Raw genomic sequence first — 25,604 nt, forward strand, 5'->3', positions numbered from 1 at the left:
CAGTGCAATTTAAGTTAAGAGAAAGAAAATTTACATTTCGGAGAATTTACTTGAGTAGCAGATGTAGTTTATGCCTGAAAATAGCTTCGTTACTGAAGTCAATTATTTCTACGATAAAGCAAAGAAATGGACGTAGGTTGGGCTTACGGAAATAAACTACAAATCCCAGTATAGCTGGTGTGGGAAAAACACAATCTGGGGCGTTCAAATTGCTGTAGCCGCGTTGGATTTGTACCGTCACAGTTGGAAAACTGTGAAAAAAATAATCAGCCTTACGATTAATGTTCGTGGTGAAAAACCGCAGGACGCAGGCTGAGAACTGCAATATCCCAGAGCTCAAAAACAAAGCACTAATTTCACTTATGGACTTTAAAACATGTAAATCGTCAATTAAGTATACACTTGGAACAAGAAAATCCTTATAGTCATATCAAACATGCAGTTCTAGCGCGTTTTCCATTTTACGAGTTTTTGTTATAAAAAATGAAAAACATTTTATATTTTTTTCCTGCACTGTTTCAGGCTCTAAACTCTGCGTTATATGATTTCCGACCGTATTTGAAAGCATCCCCAGCAGTAGCAGCCCCTCCGCATCACACACAGATTCATTCACTGTGTGGCTGCTCCGTGTAGAACAACAGGCTACCTCCCTCAGTCCTGTGTGAGTATTCCAGCCTCTGAGCCCTTCGTTAAAGTTATAATAAATATTAAATTGTCGTTTAGCCTCCAGGTCAGATTTCTTTTAAGCTTCAGCACAGTAATATTTCTCTCGCGGTTGAATCGGGGTTTTTATTTCTTTTCAAAGTCATGACTGAGACGTTTGTGGACAGCATGGTCTTTTGTTCTCTAGCTATATTTCTCGTTTTGACAAAGGAGAGCTGGGTTTTTATTTTGCCTAACCGCCTCGGCAGCTTGACACCAGTGTTTGCTAGTGTGGGTTTGTTTTTTTTTTTAAATTTTTGTTATGAAATATTCTCCAGTCTTGTGTAGCAGTTAAGCTTTACAAGGCGACTGGTATAATCCTGTGTAGATGTACTGTAATACCAAACTGACATAAGAGGAAAGGGCTGCATTTTGCATTTAGGCCTGTATAAATGTATCCACTTTGGAAGTAGCTATACTTAATTATGTTTTTCTTAACCCCCCCTTTTTTGTATTGTTTTTCTAGGATGCTGCACAGCAAGGGAACAAAGGAAACAACAGAAGCTTTGAACCAATTTTGCCATCTAACAAAGAGCCATAAAATCAAAATCAACATGGGATCCTAGATAAGAAAATCATTGTGACAGCATCTTTTTGTTATTGATTACATTCTAGTCATCTAGGAAATGTGTTGTCAACAGATAACTCTATTGATGACCTCAGGTTTTTAGTTCAAGAAGGTGATGTTTTTCCGTGTTCAGTCGAGCTACCGCTATCAGGATTGTTTTGTATCTTGTAAGCATATTAGGAGTCTGATGTTTTGCTTTGAGGGAGGCTGCTTGTGACAGAGCGGTGCTGCTGTGAGTGGGGATGTGGAATAAAACATGCACATAACTAGAGGAGTTCAGTCTGCCTCAGTATCACTGACAGGGCAGTCCTTTCTCCAGCGCACAGCCCTGCAGCAGCTCTACACTGTCCTCATGTGGCACTAGTTACTGACTGGCAGACTTGTCAGCGCAGCCAGGGGCCGACTGAAGCTGAAACTCCAGCTGCGCCATGGCTTCATTGGACAATGATGAAACTGGGAGTGATATGTCCGAGTCGCTGGAGATCTGTGAGCTCCAGGACCAATACATGGAGCCAGAGAACTGCTTCAAGTCCAAAAGTCTACCAATCCTGAATGAACCTTGTCAACAGGGTGGCAAGGCTGCCAAGCCTCGGCTGGTCAGCACAGCCCACACTTGTGTGGCCCTAGAGGACAGTTGCGGGCTTCATCCTAAAACCCCAGACTCCAGCCAGGAAGAATCCCCCTCCTTCAGAACAGACTTCTCCCCCTCTATGTCCAGTATGGTGGGGCTCAGCAGCTCCCTGCCTGTGGAGGGCCACAGGGCCAAAGGCTCCGGTGGCAGAAAATTTGGATTCTCCATCACCCGCCTTATCCGCATCCCGGCTAGAAGGTATGTGCGGGTCATCCTGAGCGACTCGCGCTGCTTCTTGTTCTGCATGTGCTACTTGACCTTCATCCAGTCCCTGATGGTCTCGGGCTACCTGAGCAGCGTCATCACCACCATTGAGAAGCGCTACAGCCTGCGGAGCTCCGAGTCCGGCCTGCTGGTCAGCTGCTTCGACATCGGCAGCTTGCTGGTGGTCGTCTTCATCTCGTACTTCGGCGGTAGAGGTCAGAGGCCACGCTGGCTGGCTGTGGGGGGTGTTGTGATCGCTGTAGGCGCAGCGCTGTTTTCCCTTCCCCACTTCATCTCACCACCTTACCAGATCCAAGAGATGAACTCCTCAGCGGGCCACGAAGGCCTTTGTCAGAGCAGCAACAACAGCGGCCGTGAACTGCTGGACGTGGCATCGTGCCCTCGCGACCTGGAGGGCAATGAGCACAACCTGTATGTGGCACTGTTCATCTGTGCCCAGATACTCGTGGGCATGGGGTCAACGCCAATCTACACCCTGGGACCCACCTACCTGGACGACAATGTGAAGAAAGAAAATGCATCTCTGTATTTGGGTAAGTAGCAGCAGAACAGGAGGCACTGCATTCAGAAGAGGATAAATCTGTTCCGTCCTTTAATCCACTTTTGTTTTCCTTGCTTATGACTGACATTTGCGAAAAGTCAAGGAATTATGTTTCAACACTAAAGCACTTAGTTGGTTTTGCTCAGCCCAGACTGGCTGAATTTATATAAATAAATCTGTAAAGCTTACAGACCGCTTTCTCAGACTCGAGCAACTTCGCAGTTAAACCGAGCAGCTCTGGTGTGTGGCTGGAAGAATGCCGAGACGCTGGGTTACACAGTCAGTGGTTTGTAACACAATTAGCCTCGGTTACCCGAGCCTATTTCATTCCATTTGTTAATGGATTAGATGTTGGGAACGTCTGAGGCTGAAAGGTTATAATTTTATATTGCGAGAGATTTAAAAGACTGCTTTTTAATTTGTTGGGTCATGTGATTTTTACAATGCATGCGTTTATACCTCAAGATTTTATCCCCCACGCTCACGCTCTGTTCTTCTGATTTAAACCTCTACGCCATGTGACCTCTGCACCACGCTGAGGTAAATACAGAGACTGCAAAGTCAACCTTGGGCCAGAGGCACACGAGAGATGAATCTGTACCAAGAAGCAGAACTAGGTTGCTTATGATTAATGGACCAGAACTGGCTCTGTGTGTGCGTGTTTTCTCCAAGTTTTGTGTGTGTGTATGAAGAAGCCAGAAAAGACAAGGTTGTGTTCGAGGTGTTAGCAGACTGTTTTCTCTGTTCTTATGTGTACTTCTTCACAGGTTTCCTTTTATTTATCTGTGTCGGGGCTTTACCCGTCTCTTAATGTGTTTGCTCAGATTAATTGGATTTATATGGATGTATCGCATACTCTAAATAGCTCACGGAGTAGCTTATGACTGTAGTAATCCTATATGTGCACTGTAGCTGGGTTACCGGGACATGGGGCACCCTTCAGTCTTGGAGACGGCCACTAAGGCTACGTTCACACTGCAGGTCTTAATGCTCAAATCCGATTTTTTGATCAAATCCGAATTTTTTTTTGTCTGCTTGTTCACACTACAAATAAAATGTGACAGCAAACGCGCTCTTATGTGAACCCTCAAAACGGCCCGCATGCGCAAAAGAAGAGGTCACACACAACGCGCTCTGTATAAACCAGGGGTCAGCAACCTTTAACACCCAAAGAGCCACTTGGACCCAGTTTCCACGCAAAAGAAAGCATTGGGAGCTGCAAATACTTTTTGAAATCTAAAATGAAGATAACACTTTATATATATATTTTTTTACCTTTATGCTTTGTGTGAATAAGTTAAGTAAGTAAAGTTTATTTATTAAGCGCTTTTCACAGACAGACAGTCACAAAGCGCTGTACACAAGTATTAAATTAAACAAATACAATCAATAGACATTATACACAATGTAAAAGATCAAATGTAAAGAATGTAAAGAATATAAAATATGTAGATCAACAAAAGGCTTGTTTGAACAGAAATGTTTTTAACCGCTTTTTAAAAGAATCCACAGAGCAACTAAGGTGTGTTGCTTATGAAATCCATGAAGTGCTACAGAGAAAATTACATTTTATTTATGTAATTAACACATTTTGAATTCTTAAAGAAATATAACAAAAGGAAAGACACCCAGCTGAAGTAAAATGATCCATGTAGCAAACAAAAACTGTTGTGAGCCGCCACCCTTATATCGACTTTGGGCTTTTGGAGCCTTGAGCTGACTTTTAAAAAATAATTGGAAAAAAAAGCTCTATGCTGCTAAAAAAAATGAAAAATAGATATTTGCAAAATTCTGCCTAAATATGTATTTTACCTAGTTAATGTGTGTGGCGGGGCGTGGTCTGCAGTGCCGCTGCAGGGGAGTCGGATGCACCTGAGCAGGAATCACGCCTTGCCGCCTTAAAGTCTGTGCTCTCTTTGCTGTTGTGTTGTTGGGCTGTGAGCTGAAACGCTACAGCCGGCTGTATGTGTACAGCAACCACGTGTGAAAAGTGGTCAATAAAGAAATGCTGAAAATCAGCGGGTCTGCCGTGGTACGAAGTCACTTTCATCTTTATGCAGGACTGTAAGCTGTCATCTGTGAGGTGTGAGCGATGTTTGTTTTAACATAGTTTCAGCTGCCGACATAATGTGGATTCGAAGATCCATAATTGGCCTACCTGGGGTTGAAAATCTCGATAAATGCACGGCGTTTCAGCGGGTATACCGGCTTCCGCGAGTGTGACGCTTATTTTGAGTGATGAAAAAAATAATAAGATAGAATTTTATTTTCATATTTCAAAATCACAATAATCTTCCGATTTAGAATTACAAGTTAAAAAAAAGAACTAAACACAAATAAAATACACTTCAGCTAAATACTTCTAATTTATTTTCCCAAACCACCTGGAGCCGCAAAATAAGGACTAAAGAGCCGCATGCGGCTCCGGAGTCGCAGGTTGCCGACCCCTGGTATAGACCAAGACCAACTAGTATTGTTTGACTGATGGCCCTTAATATAAAGACTTGTTTCAGACTTTACGTTTCCCAATTTTGCTTTAAGTTATAAAGTTATTTTGTTATTTACATATGGCCTAATAATTATCCTTATTGCTGTTTTAGAGGAGCGGTGCTTCAAAGGATAGTTGCAGATTTCTGTCAGAATCTGCAGATTATACAGTACAAATAAAATGTTCATGTTTCTCCAACGTTGTCTTCCCAGCTGTTTCACTAACATCTACACGGGATGGCCAGAAAGCGTTCGCAATGTCTTATCGGGCGCTTCTCCAGCGCTGATAATTGGCGCCGGAGAAGCATCACTGTTCTTCTACGTCACTGTTTTGTGTCAGTGACGTAGAAGACAGATTTAATGCGACCTGACCATTCAAACAGCAGTCACTTTCTAAAACATCAGATATATATCGGATCCAGTACCGCATACGAAAGTGACCCAGATCGGATTTGAAAATATTGGATTTGTGCTGTTCACACTGTCATACCATGATCGGATATGGGTCCCATAGGGCAGCGGTCTCCAACCCCCGGGCCTCGTACCGGTACCGGTCCGTGAGTCGTTTGGTACCGGGCTGCGAGAGTTGAGGCTCAGGTGTGAAATGTATAGTTTTCAGGGTTTTTAGCGGTTTTCAGCGTTATTTTGTTATCGTTTTTATCGTTTACTCGGTTTTCCTCTGTCTTTTCACGTGTGTTATGAATAAATTTTCTTTTTTTCGGTACCAGTACTAGTTTTATTTTGTTGTATTTATCCGCGACACCTTAAAGGCCGGTCCATGAAAATATTGTTGGGCATAAACCGGTCCGTGGCGTAAAAATGGTTGGGGACTGCTGGCATAGGGTCAAAAAAGTCGGATTTGATGCGCTTTCGCCTGCAATGTGAACGTAGCCTAACTCTGTAACATTTGTGTCATGCAATCTATTCATTACATTTTTGATTTTTTACACCAAAAACATCAGATGAAAGTTGAAAACAGGCATTCGGAGATACAGAGAATATATGGTTGTTTTGTATAACTGTTCAAAACTCTTGAACCACTGACTGTTTTACTTGATTTGTCCACTTTTTGTCATCAAAATTGTTGATTATATGTTCACTGGTGTGCATGAGCATCTGTTTCAGTGACAGCTGACTACTAGTACTTTTGAAATTAGTGCCTATTTTACCACTGAAATTAATTCACATCATTAGCCACGCTGCTGTTGCTGGCCCAGTTATTTCAGCATTGCGCAGCCTACAGAGCATCAGTCCGCTCTGCTGCCTGCACTGTTGCCCTCGAGACCCAGTATTGATCAGATCCCTTCATCACAGCGACTCATTGCAGCATAGCTATCGAACCATCCACAAAAACAAGGCCCAAATGGTCTCAGAAACCAACTTGCTTCGCCTTCATCCTACTAAGGTATTTCCGCAGCAGCTGCATAAGGGCTCAATATGCTCCCTGAGTCGTCCTGCTCAAGACGTCCCTTTGTGCAGATTTCCATCAAAAGCAGTGCTTGCTCTGATGACCTTGATGGCTATTTTGAGAGAGCTCACAAAGGGATAATCTGTTCACTCCAGTAAAGCATTGTTTGGAAAAACCAGACATGTTCTGACATGTCAGAGGGAGCAGATAATCGGGGAAAAAATGTACGTTATTTGTATTGTAGATCCCCAGAGAACTATGGTAACGCAGTTTCAGTAGTATCCACTTTGAGAACTCTTATCTTTCAGAGTCTAGACAGCGATGGCTTATCATGCTTTCTTGTGAGTTTGAGTGTAAACATAACCTGAACAGAGGAAGGAGAAGAGACCTTACAGCAGGACTGCAGGTTTTCACCCAGAAAATCATTTTGTAAAAATATAGGCTAACCCACATCTAGAAGAAGCCTCCCCTTAAACTTACCTTGCGGTGCTTTTTCTCCCCCCTTCAAACCCATTAATGTAAACCCCATCTCAATTTGCTCTGCCTCAGAGGGGAGGAGTTGCTCTCTTTTGTAGGACAACATGCTTTACGTTGAAGGGTACTTCTGGTGTCCTTGGAGAGAGAGAAGGCATGCACATGTGTAAGAGAGCTGTATATATGATGCGTGTCTTTGTGTCTGCATGAGTACACAGAGCCCATCACTCCATTTCTCAACTCCGGCCCCACATCTCTGGGGTAATATAATAGGCACGGTGTCTGAACTTTACCTTTTTTGCTCTACGTTCAGAGCAAATGGTGACATCAGTGTAGCATTTATGGTGTGTTTTGCCGCTCTCGTCTGTTTTCTAAAGACATGACTTGGACGGACACAGGGGCTACTACCTTTCCTCTTGTCTTTCCTCTTCTTTCACTCGGACAGATTTACAGCATACCATTCTTGGTGTTACTATGGTGAACGTTTGTCTGGGAAGTCACTTCATTTGTGTGATGGTGGCTCGTTGCAGTGTGTACTGTTGTGTGGCAGAATAATCATTTGCAATAGATGAATGAAAGAAAGATGTATTTGAAACACTTTTGTTCTTGTTATTTCTGTTCAGTTTACTCAGCTGTTGTTGTGACTTGTTCTCTATAAGTAAAACTACCTCAAAGCACCTTATAGTTAAAAGTAAAGACCCTACAAACCCTTAACAATCAGATGATCCCTATGAGCAAGCACTAGGCGAAAGTTGGAAGGAAAAACTCCCTTATAACAAGAAGGGAGGGGAGGAAGGACCAATTGTGGTTAAAGGGGAAGGAGACAGGAGAAAATTGTTTTTGTTTTTTTTATAAATGTCTCCAAAGAGATCCATAGAACTAATCAGTAATCGTGTTTGTCTTTGAATTTTTCATCCATACCAGCCTTTGGGCTGTGGCTTAACCTGTGCTTATTAGATGGGGTCTTTTTCCCCTCTCCACTGATGACCGCAGTGATTTACAAGCTAATGATGCAGAGAAGGTGTAATTGACGTGGAATAACTTGAGATGCTGGGTTTGATTTTACTGCCTTCTGCATTCCACAGTAACTTTCAAATGGCGTGCTTGAGCTAACTTTATAATAAAATAAACAGAATACACTGATATTAAAACCTTTTGTTTATGCTCTGTTGTTCTTTAATAACCTTTCGGTGTCTAGACGTTGCTGTCTCTGGCGCTTGTAGCTAGCTACCTGCTTTACATACAGGATAAGGTTAATTGATTCCTCCTAGCTGTCATCCTCACGGCCTCTGCATTAAGTACTGTAATTTGCAGTGCAGAGGTCTCTCTGAAACTTTCATCCCAGTTACCATTATTGGTCTTTTTGAGTTATTCATTTTTTATTAGGTACTCATGGAAACCATGCATCAAGCCACTGGAGGATGAATAGGAAATGAAGGAGGCGATGCCCAGTTTATGAAGAGAGGCCTAAACAGCAGTGCTGTCTGCACGCTGACACACAGACACATGCTCACATGGACACAAGGGGTGTGTTTTCTGACAGATTTAGAAAGAACAGTTGCTCTCAGACTTTTCTCCTGCAGTGCGTGCGTGTACTGCAGCTTGGAGAGGCAACAGAGGAATGGACTGTTAAGTTTACAGTTTAAACCTCACTGTGTTTATGTATTTATTTTTTTGATGTAGGATTATCACTCGTGGACCTGGCACGTCCCTTTCTCTGCTCACTCAGTCAGTTTCATTAAATTGTGTGTCCTGGTCTGCTTAGCAGCAGCCAAAGCAAATGCAGGTTGTGCACATAGTCAGGCAAACAGTGAAGTCCCCAGAGACCCCGCCTTCTCCCCGCTCCTCTCTGCCCCTCTGGGCTGACGGGCTCAGGTTTCAGGATCAGTTTAGGGTACACATTGATCTGTCAGAAACTGGCACACATATAGAAAGAAAACTGGTCTCGTTTCATTGCCGTCCTCATGGAGGGTTTAAATTATGCCACACTGGCCCTGCAGGGTTACTCAGGAGCAGGCGACCTTTCTGTGGGGCTGCCAGCTCGGACTACTACTGTTACTATGACGCGCCTGTGAACGACTGACCTCTGCGTGGTTGTGCTACTGATGACAGTGTGTGCTTCAAATAGTGCATCAGGAAGAGAAAAAGTGACGTTAAAAAAAAAAAAAAGTTCATGTGAGCATAATAATTTGTCTCCAGTCATGGAGGTTTTTAACCGCAGCAATTGTAGTGTGTCGTATTTATTGCTTAACCTCATTGACCAGTGGCTGTTTTTCAGTGTGGTGGCCGGTTGTTTTGACAGTGTGGGAAGGTTCCTGGGGAAATGCCAGCAGAGTTTTTTGTGATATGAAGAATGCTAGAAGTCCTTTTGTTTTCAGCTATGCGGGAAAGAAATGCTTGCTTTGTTCTTGCTGCCTCTTTGGTGCATGTTGTTCCACCACATCCTCACTGATCCCTGACTCGTTTTTGGAAATCAAATTAAAAAGAAATTCTCAGAAGACCTTTTGGTGTAGTTAAACTCTCAGAACACAGAAACACTGTCGAGGATTGGGAACACTGGTGGTAGAAAACAAGACCGTGTTATGGGTATAACATAATTAATAGACACCTCAATAGAGTGATTATCTGTATCGCATTTGTTATTTGTTCAGGACTGGATCTAACTTATGCCTAATTATTAATCTGCAGTAGGCAGTAAGCTTCTCCTGCAGCTCTCCTCTCTCTTTTCTAACTTTGGCACCACTTCTTTGTAGGGGCTAAATTGAAAGCTGACTTAAACAGGATTGCAACCTTGCTCTCCCAGGTGAAAGTCCTCACTTTAAACCTATTGCACTCTCTCTCTCTCTCTTTTTTGGATTTACATTACTCATCTCAGCTGATCTAATTTAAAAAGAGCTCTGATTGGTCTCCTGTCACAGACCAAAATTTCTGAAGCCTGAAAACAGCTTGTGCAGAAGGTCTAGTCCCCATTTGAGGACTTGGATCACGATTTAATGATAGGTTATTCTGGAATATTTAGTTGCTAAAAAACATTTTCGTGGTTACAAGTTACCTATCATCCTCACCCAACTTCTTTAGCTTTTTATATGGATAGCTTTTGCTCCACTCAGCTGTCAGATCCTTCTGAAAGTGTTTTATTGCTTAAAAACTGCAAGTAGCCACTTCCTTTTCATCGCTGCTGGATGAAAACCCTCAAAATCATTTCTGTGTATTTTCTGCTGTTAAGCTAATCATAACCGTGATGAGAAACATGGCCTTCCGTTGCCTGTTTTGTCCGGTCCGGAAATGAATTGGCGTCAATAATTGCCAGATGTTTGCTACCAGGGGTGCAGTATATCCTGCGATGGCCATCAGAACAGAGAGTACTGCTGCTAGCACACGCCATGTTCTCGGAAAGACGCATTGTCTGATGGAGCTGCTTTGGGTTTCCACGTAAGTGGCTTTTCTCTTGGGATCGCAGGGTTACACCAGCCAGACACCGTACAACCACATCAAGTTAAATTGCATTTCCTCCTCTCCTTCTTGTGCATGCTACCTCCTCTGCGCAGTGCAATCTCCATGTTGATGCAGGCTTCAGGGTGTTTTAGGAGTGTTGCTTTGCTACAGAGACGAGGGAGAGAAAAAAAATCTCACTCCATTCCAGTGTTGTGCCCTCTTAGCGGTAGACTGGCTATTGTTCTTCTTGACCCCTGTGCTTTCTCAGATGGAGAGTGAGCGAGGGAGGGTGGCTGGAGGGAGAAAGTGCTAATGGGATTTACATAAGTGCAAGAACATGTGGAGAACAAAAAAAGTGCTGTTTATGAAATATTTCTGTTGCTGTTGTCCATACAGATACCCAGCAGATCTTTTTTTTTTCTCTTCACAAGAAGTGATTTATTTTTATAATGGTTTATAAATGGACATAAATCCTGTGTTGAGCTTCCCAGAGCTGCTCTGTGGGATGAGATGGATGTCTTTAAACGCTCTCTGACCTAACCCCATTGGACGCACTGTGCACAATGGCGCGCCTTTCGGGAAGCGCCAAAAAAATAAGGCATTATGACCAAAAAGTTGCCTGATAGCCGCACAGATGACAAGGGCGAATTTAGCTGTACGCTTTCATCTGTCTCTCGCAGCGATGCTGCCAGGCTCTGTTTAGCTTGTAAATGTAGCATTAATCTGGTCGTGCATTATGCAACACAGACTATTAGGCTACACATGCAACTGTGATACAGTTCGCTGAAGAAGCAGTGTTTTGACAAGCTTCGACCTGAGATGTTGGCAGCAGCTGAGTTTGCTCTTTGTGGCGAGGTTAGTGGGTTTGGAAGGTGTACAGGTACAACGGAGGATCCCTCTGCTTAGCACAGACACTTTATGCTACGAAAATGTTCATTTTTCACACTTTTGTTTCTGTTTACATGTGGGGGGGAGTACCTAGTTTTAAGGAGTTGGTAGGCTCCAGGTGTGTGACCCTGGAGATAGCAGCTGTTGAGAGCTGGCAGGATGCTTGCCTGGGGGAGAGGGAGTACACATATATGAATGTGAGTGTGCACCTGCAGTTGGGGTGTGGGTTAGAATTGAGGGCTTTTGGGGGGGGTGGCTGGTAGCGTGGGTAAGTATTCGCAGAAGGCTTGTACACTTGTTTTTCCTACAAGCTTACACTTACAAAAAAAGAAAAAAAAATGCAGGGCAGAAAAGTCTCATCCTCAACGTCAAGTATGGCTTCATACTCTCCTGCCACAGTGTGTAGGAGGCACTGCTGCAGAGCACAGTCCTTTTCTTACTTGCGTAACACCAAATTAATGAAATCTGAATAAAGCATGGCTGTGCTATGTAATCCTCACATCCTCTCGTCGTGCTCTCCTGTGTTAATTATATTCACCCTGTTAAGAGATCATTCGATTGCCTGTCATCCTTCAAGATACCCAGAAATCAAATTGTCTCAGGAGTTCTTAAATGGCTGTAAATTGCAAAACACACCTACAGGAATGAAAACAGCAGGATTTTTTTGTTTGTTTAAGAATTAGCTTAGTGTGTGTGATTGGGGCGACCGTGGCTCACGGGGGTTGGGAAGCGTATCTGTAACCGGAAGGTCGCCGGTTCGATCCCCGGGCTCTCTGTCCGGGTCGTTGTGTCCTTGGGCAAGACACTTTACCCTACCGCCTACTGGTTTTGGCCAGAGGGGCCGATGGCGCAATATGGCAGCCTCGCTTCTGTCAGTCTGCCCCAGGGCAGCTGTAGTTACAACCGTAGCTTGCCTCCACCAGTGTGTGAATGTGAGAGTGAATGAATAGTGGCATTGTAACGCGCTTTGGGTGCCTTGAAAAGTGCTATATAAATCCAATCCATTATTATCATTATTATTATTATTAATTTCCAAGTCATAAAGGGGGAAATTGTTAACTATTAGAAACGTCAGTTTGAGTATGAACAAAACTTTTTCTTTTTCTAAAAAGCTCTTGAGTTGGAATGAGCATTTTTGTGGTTTAAAAGAGTAGCAGAAGTAACTAGTGGAGGATGTATTGAGGATGCCAAATTCTGGGCATAGCTTTAGAGCCATGGAGCAGATTGCTGTGCCATGTCTGTCATTTCCAGAAACTGAAAAGCTGCAGGTGCCAGCTTGTGGCACACTGAAAACCTAACTCGCTGCTGTAATGAATTCACAGCTTCACCAAGTGTAATGTGGTTCTACCCTCAGCCCCCAGATGCCTCATTCATGGCCACTCATCAGCTGAAAGATTATTTGCCACCCTCTCAAATGTTGGAACATAATCTATGCACAGGCAAACACACAGCTTGTTGCGTTTCAGGCTGGATCTGGGACCCTTCCCCAGTATGTTCCTGTTGGCAGGGAAGAAATGAAAGGAAGGTACTGTAAAGGTCTCCTCAAATGTCCTTAAATGCTACAGCTCTGCTCAAAAGTTTCTCTATGTGATGATTCACAAAGTCACAGCACAGGCTTTAATTATACCATTAATCTCATAAATCACATACATTTTTGTTGCAATTTTTTTGCAAGGTGTTGATCTGAATGTTTCTTTACCTTTTAGAGAAACCTCTTCACTTATTAACCATAAACATTTAGTCTTGGATAAACAAAAAGTTGTCTACTTTCTGTTCAAATCTTGTAAAGTGAATGCAGGAGAAGTCACAAAGAACGATGGATTAAGAGGAGAATCCAAAGATGATGATGGATTAGGCTGCTAAGTAAAAGGATTTGCTAAACGTGGCAGCACGTGAAAGGCTTGTGAGAGTAAGTGAAGTAAAGTAAAGGAATAAAAAAGGGAGGAGACGCAGTGGAATTAGTCAGTTTCTCTTAAGCCTGTGTGCCTCTGAATGACATTTCATCACTAAGCCATTTAAAGAGAACCGTGTTGCTTTCATTGGCTTGTCACAAGGGCAGGTTGTGAAGAAGAAAGATTTTCAGTTGTAACAGTGTTCACAAAAACACTCTTGCAGCTGCTGCAGCATCACAGTTAAAGTAAATAAGTCATGGCTTACTTATAAGTAATAATTAACTGCATATATGTAATTGTACACTGCTTAATGCAGGGTTTGTTTTTGTTTTTCATGTTTTACTGAAGGGAGGATGGCCAAAAAAATACACGGTACACATTACTCACCCATAAATAACAGCACTACAGTAAATGGAAAGTGGTTCTAAGAGAGGAAATCCTACTTAAGCAGATTTGTTTTCCCATGCATTACTTAAACTTAAAATCTTACACAGGGAAGATTTGCATTCGAAGGCCCACTCACACATCACGGAAGAGCGGGCAGCTGAGCTGAGTCCTGATGTGCGTTGCTTGCTGGGTTTGTCATGTTCCCAGATGATTTTGAGATTTTTCTTTCTTTTTACCCTACCCATGCATTCTTTTTCAGCTGTGCTCTCTCATCGCTTCATCCCCTTGAGTGGATTCTTTTTTTTTTTTTTTTCTTTTTTTTTTTAAGATCAGCAGCAGCAGATTTGAGGACTTTTGCTGCCAGTGCAGGCCTAGAAGCCTTAGGCCAGCAATGGAATCAGCAGAAAATGGTCATTTGGTGTCAGACTGGGTCTGTGACGCAACTAATGCACGCTAGCATGAAGCTGTGTGTGGGTGGATCGGCTCCCACGGGAGAGCAGTGGCATGCTGGAGCCACTATTTCTTTTTGGACGTTGCTGACAGTCTGATTAAAACGGTTAATATCTTTTATTCCCATCTTTTAGGATGTTTTTCTTTATGCTAATTCAAATAAATAGATAAACGTGTATGCATACATGGCTGGATGAAGTCTTGCCTCACTGGCTGGCTGACTACTGTATCTCAGGCTCTCTGCTGCAGCCGAGGAGCAGCTAAAAATAGAGAAAACCCCTTTCGTTCTTTTTTTCCCCCCCTCTCGTTTTCTAAATATTTGATTTTGCCAAGTGAGCTTGGGGAACCCCTGCATGTAGCAGCTTTCATGAAAAATTTATTACATTTAGAATTTTTCCTGCACCCTACACAGCAAAGTGCTGTGGTATAACACGTAATAACAGAGAACACAGTTTCAAAGCGACGCAACTTGTGCAGCATTTTTCACAGCTGGATTAGGCGAAAACGTTCATAGTTTGTTGTACAGAAACAGAACGTAGAAGAGGATGGAGGAGACAGGCAGGCTTGAGATGAAGATCAAGTTCTTAGTGCTCCTTGTGACTTGTCATGTCTCTGCTTAAGGGGCTTCCACAGGAATGCCTGGAGGTAAAGTGGTACAGAAGTCTAACGGGTGGCCTGAATGTTGATTTCCTTCTGTACTGCTTTGATTGTGCAGTTCAGAAGGGTTCCCGGTAAAGACTTTGGTCTGGGTCTGTACCCGGCTGTGCTGCTGTACTGCTAGATCAAAGTTTTCCCCATTTAATCCATTAAGATCTTCACCGCTTTCGACACCTGACTGTAAATTCAAATGAAAACACAGTTTAAAAAGGTGTAAATCTCATAAAGAGAATCGAAAAGTCTTGCTTGTTCAGCATGTTTTCATTCACTTTATCTAGAACATTTATAGAGTACCAGCACTATTCCTACTATTCCTTAAATATAAAGATGGATATGTGTATTAATAGATCTGATTTGCATCATTAAACAAGTCCAGATTTAATGTTCTGTATAGCTATGCAATTAAATGAGGCTGTGCTTTGTTTGCGTGTCCCACGCAGATTTATGTTGTTATCTCAGATACGGTATCTGCCGGCTGCTTGACAGTGTTTGACTTTAATAAGTAGTCAGTCTGTTTTGGTTGCCGAAACTAGGAGCTGGCAGTACAAGGCATTCCTTTATAATTTCATATTACTAACACAGCGAATGTGCAAGTGTATTAAATGTAATCAGCTAGTAATAGTCAGCTCAGTTGTGATTATGTTGCTTTCAGCTTTTTTTTCCTTTCATGCCTTATTCTCATGCATTTCCACTGCCAGAACTCCATCACATTTTCTCTATCTGTTCATGTATGTCTCTTGATTTCCATTTAATTCTCCTCCCTGAATGTTCTTATCTGACTGGAAGCAGTTGTTCAAGTATGTATAGAGAACTTTTCCCCCATTATTCACTTGGGACTAAACACAAAAACATGCATGGTCTTGCAGAGGCAACTCATCCTTCAAGTCTGTGACGACGAATGTGTACTTCATTATAATTGGGACCACATCCATCCTGAAAAAGATCATCAACACATAATAAATGGACTTAGAGATGTATGCCTTTTTGTGTATGTGTGTATCATATAAATAACTCATGCATATTAAAGCAGTCTGCCCCACTGGCCTCACTCTGTTTGTGTATGTGTGCCCTTTGGGTGAAACTGTAAGGTTAGGACTTGTAAGAAGACACTGCTATGTCAGCAAGTTGTCATGACAATGCCGCCGTTCCCCTATTTCATTGTGTTTTCTCCTCCTCTTGTCTCTCGGGGTTGGAGAGGAGGTCACATGACTGAACTGATCCCCATAATACAGGGATACATAGAGCAGCGTTTCCCTTCTGTGGCTCTTTTTCTAACAGCAGCTGCCACATAGATCATCTATCAAAAACCCCCAAAAAACAGCTACTACACTTTCCAAAGAGCTTTAGGAACCCCACAGAGCACCAAATCAAAATTCTGTGCTGACATATCGCATAAAGTAGATGTTATTAAATAAAGTAGAATAATTCATTCTGAGTTTCCCCCCTGCTGTACAGCAGGTGTGAGGCTCAATTGTTATCCTAGGCTAGAGTGAATAGTTAACGTGTGATGTATAGCGCCACATAAATCAACGTGGCAAAGCTCAAGTAACGCTCACGAGACAACGTGATTGCATCTTTTTTAGAGAATCGGCAGCTCCCACATAACGCGCTGAATACAAACCCAAGGTCGTTCGCTTGCTGCCTGCTATCCATTCCCGGGCTTGTTTAGAGGCTGACTGAGCGGTGTAGGCTAATGGCCAGGTGGAGCGCTACATAATTCATTGAAACGAAGCTTTGCAGCCAGAGAGCTGGAAAGAGAAGGATTACAGAGCGAGGCTCATACCTCTACAGCCTTTATTGCAGGACGGTCACAGGAGAGAAATAAATTCCCGAAAAACAAATGAGACTTTTACTTTGGCTGCGCGTAAACGTCGCTGCATAGAGTTTGGTTTCGTATATGTGGCTGTGTGGAGCTGTGCGACCTTTTAACCTCACTGACGATGCAAGTCTTGTCCTTTTTATTTCGTCAATGTGCTTAAATCAAATCATTAATCTGCGCTAATTAGTTTGACCACCAGGGAGCTGCTTCATTAGCTGCAATGTGCTTTCTCATCAGGTCCTGTGGCTCTGCATCCTCTGCTGCTCTGGCTGAGTCTCATTGGTGAGGGGTGAGGAGAACACGAGGTCAGGAGAGGTCGTGGGGGAGGGGGATGGAAGGTCACTAAAAGCCATTGCATTTTTATGGATGAAAGTCCGTTGTCATGCAGCTATTCAAGCAGCTTCGGGTGCCTTGGTGACTACCAAAGATGACGCCGTAAAAGCTGAAACGCAGTAAGACCGAGTGCAGTGAAAATCATCTCACCAATTCTTTCAATTCATTCTTCTTTTTCTCTTTGGCCTTCATTCATTCCTACGAGCTATGAATGAGTCACTGCTGCTCGTGAATACAAAGGAACCGGCAGTGTGGAGGAGGCAGAGCGGAGACAACAGAGCAAAACTGGTCCCTGAAGGTTAGATGTAAGAGGGATGCTGCTGAGCAAGCTTTATCACTCAGTTACACAGCAGGATCAGTCACCGCAGACTGCACCCAAGCTTCTTCTTTTTTTCTTTGTACTCCTTCTGTTTCTTGATGTTCGCTCTTTATTCTCACTCTCTGTCTCACATATTGTGACCATACATCACATTTGGTCTACCTTGCCCCAGCGTTTTAGAATTTGTAGCTTTTTTACAGCAACATTGATTTTTGAAAGCATTGTTTACTTTTCTGCAGAATCATCTTGTTTTATTTTGCGTTTTCCTTTTTGCATTGATATACATATGCTTAATACCTTCTTATTAAATTCCTTCGCAGCCTCTGCATGCACTATAAGTCTGGACGGACATGGGTGTAAACTCCTGCTTGACTGGTTGGCAGACAAATAAAACGGTTTCTTGCTTTACTGCCTTTCTCTTTCTGGATTATTGTTGAATAAATCTCTCTCTTCTCTCTGCCTGACACTGCTGTGTCCATCCATCACAAACACTGGAGCTGAACTGCTAAATTGGTGTCAGTGAAGCAGTTTAAAACTCTAACCTCACTCCTCCGTCACTCTTACCCTTAATGCACCTTGCCTCCCTCCTTTCACACTTGCGGGTGAATGCACATTAGAGTTAATGTTTTTAAGATGCAGGGAGAGCTGACCTTGGATGCCGGTGAAGTCACTGAGTTGTAATTGAAACTGTGTGCTTCTTGTTGAGCTGTTTTTGGTGCTGGGGTGATTGTGTTTCCTGAGATTGTGTGGCTCAGATGATAATTTGTTGCTGATGTTGGATTCTGTTTGAGTATTTTAACATGTATGCGGTGTGACTACATTCTCAGTTTATATCTTTTGAGGCCTAGAAACCATAAAGGCTGAGCCGTTACCTCAGCCTACATGAAAGTCAACTGAATAACCACGTGGATGATTAGATTCCGACTTTGTTTAACCTAAGAGTGATAAACCAGTAACTGCAATGTAGCGCTCGTAACGCGGTACCTCTACATGTCTAGAAAGCCACATCAAGTCTTAATATGTTGTCCTTCAGGTGCCGCTGGTGAAGGTCCATTGTGTAATTCAGTGAAATGAGCCTGTTGGTGCCATGCGTTCCTCATTTGGCATGCACCCCTGCAGTCACTGACGTCTGCCACCGCAGCATGTGTTGTGTGCGTGTTTTTGATGGAGCGCTGCTGCTGTGCCAGCATATTTCTCAATCCGATGCCTGTGCCCCGGTCGCCCTTCAGGCCGGATGCGGCCCTCCAATCCCTTCATCCCAACCTGCTGATCTAAACTATCTCGGCTCCTATGCCAAGTGGGCAGGATAGGGCAACGAACTAAGGTACAGTTTATGACCGCCCTTTGTCCTTCAGTCAGGCACAACGGCGTTAACGTGATAGATGGAGTAGCAGGACAGACACAATCCCCCCCCAAAGGGGATAAAATATGGCCGTCGTAACCCGGACCCCCACATATGACGAGGATTGAGGTTGGAGGGCAATCAAAGGACCATGCTTGGTGCTTAACTTTCGCATGACAACATGCTGGTTGGATGCACCTGGTGTATTTGTGACTCAAGCCAGAAGGTGTTTAAACTGTGGTGTGTTATATTTGGGACAATGGAAAGGTCTGTGAGACACTGGAACTATGACTAGTTATTTAGCTATACCCTTATACCAAGAAAGATTGCTAATGGACGTTATCTACAGATTACAGTTGTCTGTATTTCCATGGAACAGATATAGTTTATTGACTAATGTAATGGGCAGTGAATAAAAAGATGATTTGTGGATTTTCTTTTCTTGGATATTTGAAATTGGAAAATGGGTTAATTAATGCTTTGCAACCCAATCTTTGTCTGCTTCAAGTTTGTCAAGCTTACAGTACTTGATAGTGACATTTAGAGTCTGTCTGATAGGAAGTTTTTAAGACAGATACTGATATTTAGTGAAGAAGAAGATCAGCCTGTAATATGGATCAGCAGATGAATCAGTGCGACTATGAGGGAGGATCGTGACGGTAATTTGAATCTGCAAACAATCTATAAAATGGCGTTACCTACACATTCACCCTTGTCCTTTAAACTCCACTACATTTCCCAGAATTCATGTGTGGTTTTGTGTGAGACATTTTTAATTTCACAAAAGCCAAGGCACAATAAGACCTCTTATTGTCCCTGCCAACTGTAATGAACTGTATTGTCTCCAGGTGCTAATATCTGTTGCACTGTGTAAATGCTTTGACTTGCGGCAGTGAATCGACTCTCTGGGCAGCAGGATATGAGAACGACAAAGTGAAATGAGTTAAAAAGATCAAACGTGATAAAGGGAGAAAAAGGCAGGAGAAGCTTTAGGTGTCTGGAGAGGAAATTCTTCAGTTCATGTAGATTTTATTGGAATAAAACTTGACAGATCTCCAGGCTCACCCACAACTTTGTTATACATTTAATATATGTGTTATGTGTTTTTTTTTTAGATGTGTATAGGTTGTTTGTTTTCATTACATTTTAAAAAATATATTTTTATATAGAAACTTTGAGCGCAGAGAATTGCTGTCTTACATCTTGTGCTTACAAAAGTGTGTTGTTGGCAAGAGGAGGCTGTTGAGCAATGTTTTCCTCTCTTCTTCTTTTACTCAGTGCTTTTATTTAAGGGAGCCTTGATTTAATTAAGTTTTGATGAGGATTTGGGCTTTAGAAATACTCTTTTTTTTTTTCTTTTTTTTTGCTACTTTACTGGCCAAAATCCACAGAGGAAACGATGTCCAAACAACCACCCAAAGTGCTTGGATGAAAATATGAAGGTGCTATATGCAAATGTTGGCACGGCAGCTGAAACATTTGGTTAAACAGACTGAGATGAAATGGTGTTTGAGTTTCCATTCTGACAAAGGCGAGCTTACATGGTGGATAATGTGTGTGTGTGCGTGCATGCGTGTTATGTAATCTGGCTGAGGAAGACGCGTTCATTTGGTCTCAGAGATAGATTTGATATTTTGGGTGCTGTGTGGACACACGGCACACCTGCTGCCTCTCCTGCTAAACACAAGCTGTGTCACAAACGGCAAACACCAGCATGTGTGAACACACAGTTCAGAGACGCAAATCAACAAATCTGAGCATTTTGGTAGGTGTGTGTGTGTGTGTGTGTGTGTGTGTGTGTGTGTGTGTGGGAGACGAGCAACAGAAGCATATGGGTTGTAGCTATTTTAATCTCTAACTGCAAAGTCTACATGTGGGTATGAATTTTGTCATTCACGGCAACATTTTCACACACACACACACACACACACACACACACACACACACACACACACACACACACACACACACACAGTAATTATTAAGTGCTAGCAGCAGTGTTCCAGGTGTAATTATAGAAAGTTTTGCCCCCTCATTCCGACTGGTAAATGTCTGCTGGATGTCCACAGGAGGTTTTTCCACTTGTCCAACTAACTTTAATGAGTTTTCCTCTTCCTGAAACAAAGAGACGGTGCACGATTGGCTCTCTAACTGATGGTCTTAGACCTCGGAGAGTTAATGTTTCAACCACACAAGGTCTGCTGGTGTGTCAGAGCTACAGGTCATCGTGAGACCTTTGTTTTTGTTTTTCTTTTGTTTTTCCCCAGATCCTTTATGAGCTGTGAGAAATTACCTGAGGTGTAGGTGCGCAGTTCCCACTGATCTCAGTGCAGGTGTTTAAGATATAATGAATGGTGATGTAACGAACAGCTCCTCCAGGTCTGATGCAGGTCAGTTGCTGGGAACAGTCGGTCATTAAGCATTAATGTGGAAATTTGTAGGCTTTGCTGGCTGCAGGCTTCACGCTCATCAAAACTTGCAAATACCTGATAATGTTTAATGAAAGCTGCAAAGTGTTTGTTTTGCAGACTTCTGACTGTTCTGTCTGTGCCTCTTCTAGCCATCATGTATGTGATGGGAAGCCCTTGGACCCGCAGCTGGCTACCTGCTTGGAGGCGTCCTTATCGGCTTTTATGTTGACCCCAAGACTGTTGTCAACATAGACCAGAATGATCCTCGGTTTGTTGGAAACTGGTAAATATGAAGCTCGTTTCCTCGTGGCCGCTGTCCTGTGATATGATCATGTATTTTCTCAGATATCTTTATCAAACTTTCATTTTTCTTTTCCTTTCAGGTGGAGTGGTTTTCTCTTGTGTGCCATAGCTATGCTTCTGGTCATCTTCCCCATGTTTGCCTTCCCTAAAAAGCTGCCGCCACGCCACAAAAAGAAGAGGAAGAAGAAGAAGATTGGCCTCACCGGGTGACGTGTCCAGTGATGAATGACGTGATGAAGGAAAAGTCCAATAGCAAAAGCCAAAATGTTTCCTCCTCCATGGCTTTGGAAAGGATATTAAAGGTGAGGAACAGATAACATTATTTTCACTAAGTATTCCTTATAGACGGATCTCTAGGTACCTTACACAAAGGACCAATGAGCTACTGATGTCCAAACAGCCTTTAATTCAATCAATGACTGGGATTAGTCATTTTATATTGTAGTGCAAGGTTCACTGAACTCTCCTTTAAAGATGTTATCGATTAGTGATGGAAGAGCGTGTCTACATAGATGCCTAATGAAGCAGTAAACCTTGGAAGTGTTAGTGGACTTTAGGTTCTATTAACTTTAGTAAATAAACAGTAAACATGTCTAAAGGTCACACATAGGACAGTATGGCTGCACAGTGAACTTAATTTTAATCATAGTCACAATTTTGGCTTCCTGCAATGAAATGAGCTCCATTTTAAAATACATGCTCTGCCAATTAAAACACAAAGCAAAAGCAAATTAAGCACTTCTTAAATTAGGACCGACCAGGTGCCTGCATGTGCTGATCGCAGCTGTTCCCTGCACTGTGCTGCTTGAAGCTTCCTACACTTGCCTGGTTGAGTAATACTATGTTAAAAGACAGATTTATAAGAAAATTCAAATGTTTGGCACAGGTACAAACACAAGTTGGCACAATTTAAAAGGAATGTAGCAAAAGTGAAAGCGGTGCTCCTTTTTTGGTCATTAAAAATCAGTGTTGAATCAAATAATCATGATTATCATCGTCGTGCAGTCCATCAGTTGCTTTTGCCACCAAAGATTACTCGCACTTAAGGATGAACTGATTCGACTTCAGTGATCAAACTTCTGTTACTGTGCTGTGAATGTGAATGAAATGAACTGGGAGGGACTGGATTGTGGTTTTTTGCACAACCCTAAAAAATTAAAAATGGTAAAAATGTGATTTTTTTTTTTTTTTTTTTATTTTTTTTTTTAAAGACCCGCCCAATGAATTCCTTCTTCACAACAAATCACATATCGGTCTAGACTCTAGACGGACATGATTGCAAACTGCAACTGGACTGGTTTTTGGAGGCTTCCAGCTACAAAGTGGTGATTCTAGTTTATGTCATCTCTGAGCCAGATGCCCCAGGAATCTCCCGGCTTTCCCTGGAAGAGCCCTCTAGCTGAGTCCTGCTCTAGTGTTTCCCAGTTACCTCTTGTGCAATTTTTGCTCTCAGTCAGACAGCTCTCTCACTCTCTCTTTCGCTCGTCTCTTTTAAATGAGCTCTCAAGAGAGTTCAGTCACATTTCCACACACAGGACTAGACAGACTGAGCTGCAGAGGAGTGCACGTTCGCATATGTGAAAATCACAGCTGTAAATTTGAACACGCATTTAAGGTTTCTGCACGCTTATAAATGAATCCCCATGTGTACGTCGGAGCATTCGGAACAGGATTTCGTCTCAGAGAGATGCAAGCGTGCTGGAATGATGATGAATGCGTTATAGCTTCATCAGCCCACAGCTAGCTCTCCGGCTGTTTTATTTGTCTCAGCACAATGTTTTGGTCTGTTGTGCAAACTGTGGCCAATTTCGCAGACCTCGGGAGGTTCAGTGTTTGGATCTGGAATGTATTTCAGTACTGTGCATGTCCTTCAATTGAGGTGTGATTGTTTGTCCATAGCCCGAATTCAGCACTTTCTGCGAAAGATATGCTGCAGTGAAGTAGCTATCTTTTTCTTTTCTTTTTTTTTGTTGTGCCCTTCACATCATAAGCAAACCCTGAAAAATGCTAACACTGATTTTTTTTACACATCACAGGGACAAACTTTTGATTATGGAAAATTCCAGGTCTTGGTCTACTGCTGCGTGAATGCAGTTCCCCATGGAAATGTTTGTCATTATGGATAAACAACTGCTGACACATACTGTGTATTACAGCCATGTTTCAATATGTCATTTATTACCTTGGCATGCTGTGAAATACACACACAGGTATTTCAGCTGCCATTTATTTCTCACAGGATAAAACGGATTCCAAGACTCAGTTCTTAGCTCCAAACGTCAGCATCCGTCTGAAGAATAGAGTCATTTCATGTCAAAATATGCGTTTTGCATTTATACCCTCTCAAATCAGTTTTAAGCACTGTAGCGCGCAATGACTTAAGCTAAAATGATACAGGGTCGGTGCATTGCATTACTAACTGCGGTAAATTGTCGTTCTATATCTTTAACCAACACGAAATGTGACACGCGACTATTAACGACGCTTAACGTGTCGGTGTGTTTCAACCTTGTTGGTTGGCTTGATCAAATAGATGACACAATTTGACGATGTCGTCAAATAAATTCTAATAGAAAAGCAAATGTGGCAACTCTTGTGAGCCAGTGGTCTGTCTGATTGAGGGAGCAGCTGCTGTAGATGCCAGCAGGACTTCACCATCTGTCCCCCTGCAGACAGCGTTACAGCACGCCTCCCAGGAATGAAATAATTAGCGTCACTTTCCTTTTCCTACCTTTTGATCTGGGATAATGCTGACAGATGCTGCTAATATTTCCCCGCCTACAACAAGATCAGTTGCATTAGTACTGAGACTGCTATTCTCATATCTAGGCACTGTGGTCATCTAGTCTACTGGCCGGCTTCCTAATACCTCCTTTAATAAAAGGCGATGATAATCAACATCACTTTCTTTCTGCCCTTTCTTTTGTTCCTGCTTTGCTTTGTGGTATTTGCTTTGAAGCGTGTGAGTCAGAAGAAGCCCTCGTGAGAGCCGCATGGCTGTAAAAACCTTTGTTTAAAATCCCTGGACACACACACACTAGCAGGGAGAGACTGGAGATGCCAGGTTGCGCAGAGGGTAGGCGAACCACCTCCAGCTAAAAGGTTTTCCAAGTCTCGCTTTTGTGCCCAGATGTGACTGATCAGACCACACACACACTCATACTGAGAGAAAAGGACTGTAGAGATAGAAGAAAGACTGAGCAGCAAGAGCAAGATTTCCATGATTAAAATATAAGGCTGTCATTATAATCTAATGATTTTTTTCTCTTTTGAATAAAGGAGCTTTACTGACATATTGTGACCTGACTTCTTAAGTTGGTTGGACGTTTTCTGACTCTTTGTGTTTCCTCTGAATAGTAAAAAAAAAAAAAAAAATTTTCATTTCCCAAATGTATTTTCTTTCTATTCACTTTGTCTCTTGTTTATAAGTGTTATAATCAAAGGAAACCCTACAGACTCTTAAAGGATGATTTGCTCCAGCTCAAGGTGACTTTGGAGCTGTAGATTCTGCAGTTCTGGGCACATCAAACATCCAAACTACATGGATAGTAGTTATAGAGAAGCAGTAGCTTGAATCTGAGGTCCCCTGTGGATTGCAGAGATCCTCATTCTGTCAAACCGTTCCTGAAATTGTATACCTTAGCTGTGCTGAAGATGGAGAAGTCCCATATGCGCCATGTGACCTTGTACCTCTTACAAGCACATTTAAGGAAAGCTTATCTTACACAAGGTTTAGACCACATTAAATATACAGAACACTGAAATAATGTCCTGAAATATGTCGTGAAAACAGGGAAACCAGGGAGCCATCCCTAGCAGAGACTGTATATTTCCATCTCCTCTGATCTGATATCCTTTTATAAGATACAAGCAGGAATTAAATCTGAAATCCAATTTTAGGGTTCAAATCTGGAACAGAATTACTTAAAAAATCTTGCTTTTGTGAGGTTGTGGTCAGCTGACCTTTGCTGCTCTTTGTGTGTTTAGTCAGCTAATTCAATAAGATACTATATCGATGTTTCACACTTATATCACTGATTTTTCCAACCCCTTAATACCATGAAAATATTATAAAAGGTAGCAAGTGAATCTAATCAACATCATTTGAAATACAAATTAATGTCTGCTACCTTTGATGTAAGATAATATTGACCACAAACACACACGTCTGCTCCGTAGCAGTCCAACATGAAGTCCTCACTGTAAATTTCACCACAACACTGTAAAACTAACCAGTTTAGCCTGCATTAAACTGCTTAGTAGTGGCCTACAGTATTTTTATGCAAAGTTTGAATTAGACAAAATGCGTGCACTTCAATTCTACATTCAACT

At 42.4% G+C, this 25,604-nt stretch overlaps 1 protein-coding gene across 1 annotated transcript in view; it reads left to right on the forward strand.

The window, feature by feature from the left end:
* Positions 1-541: 541 nt before the first annotated feature.
* The window catches only part of slco5a1 (solute carrier organic anion transporter family member 5A1), a 42,455-nt gene continuing 17,392 nt past the window's right edge, over positions 542-25,604 (forward strand). The window contains 8 exon segments of the mRNA XM_085173389.1: positions 542-661; positions 1,169-2,659; positions 21,119-21,138; positions 21,140-21,252; positions 21,353-21,470; positions 21,472-21,498; positions 21,500-21,548; positions 21,551-21,574. Coding sequence (XP_085029515.1) covers positions 1,699-2,659; positions 21,119-21,138; positions 21,140-21,252; positions 21,353-21,470; positions 21,472-21,498; positions 21,500-21,548; positions 21,551-21,574 — 1,312 coding nt within the window. The 5' untranslated portion in view covers positions 542-661; positions 1,169-1,698.

The sequence above is a fragment of the Neolamprologus multifasciatus genome, chromosome 9 (assembly GCF_963576455.1).
Source record: "Neolamprologus multifasciatus chromosome 9, fNeoMul1.2, whole genome shotgun sequence".
NCBI classification, from domain to species: Eukaryota; Metazoa; Chordata; class Actinopteri; order Cichliformes; family Cichlidae; genus Neolamprologus; species Neolamprologus multifasciatus.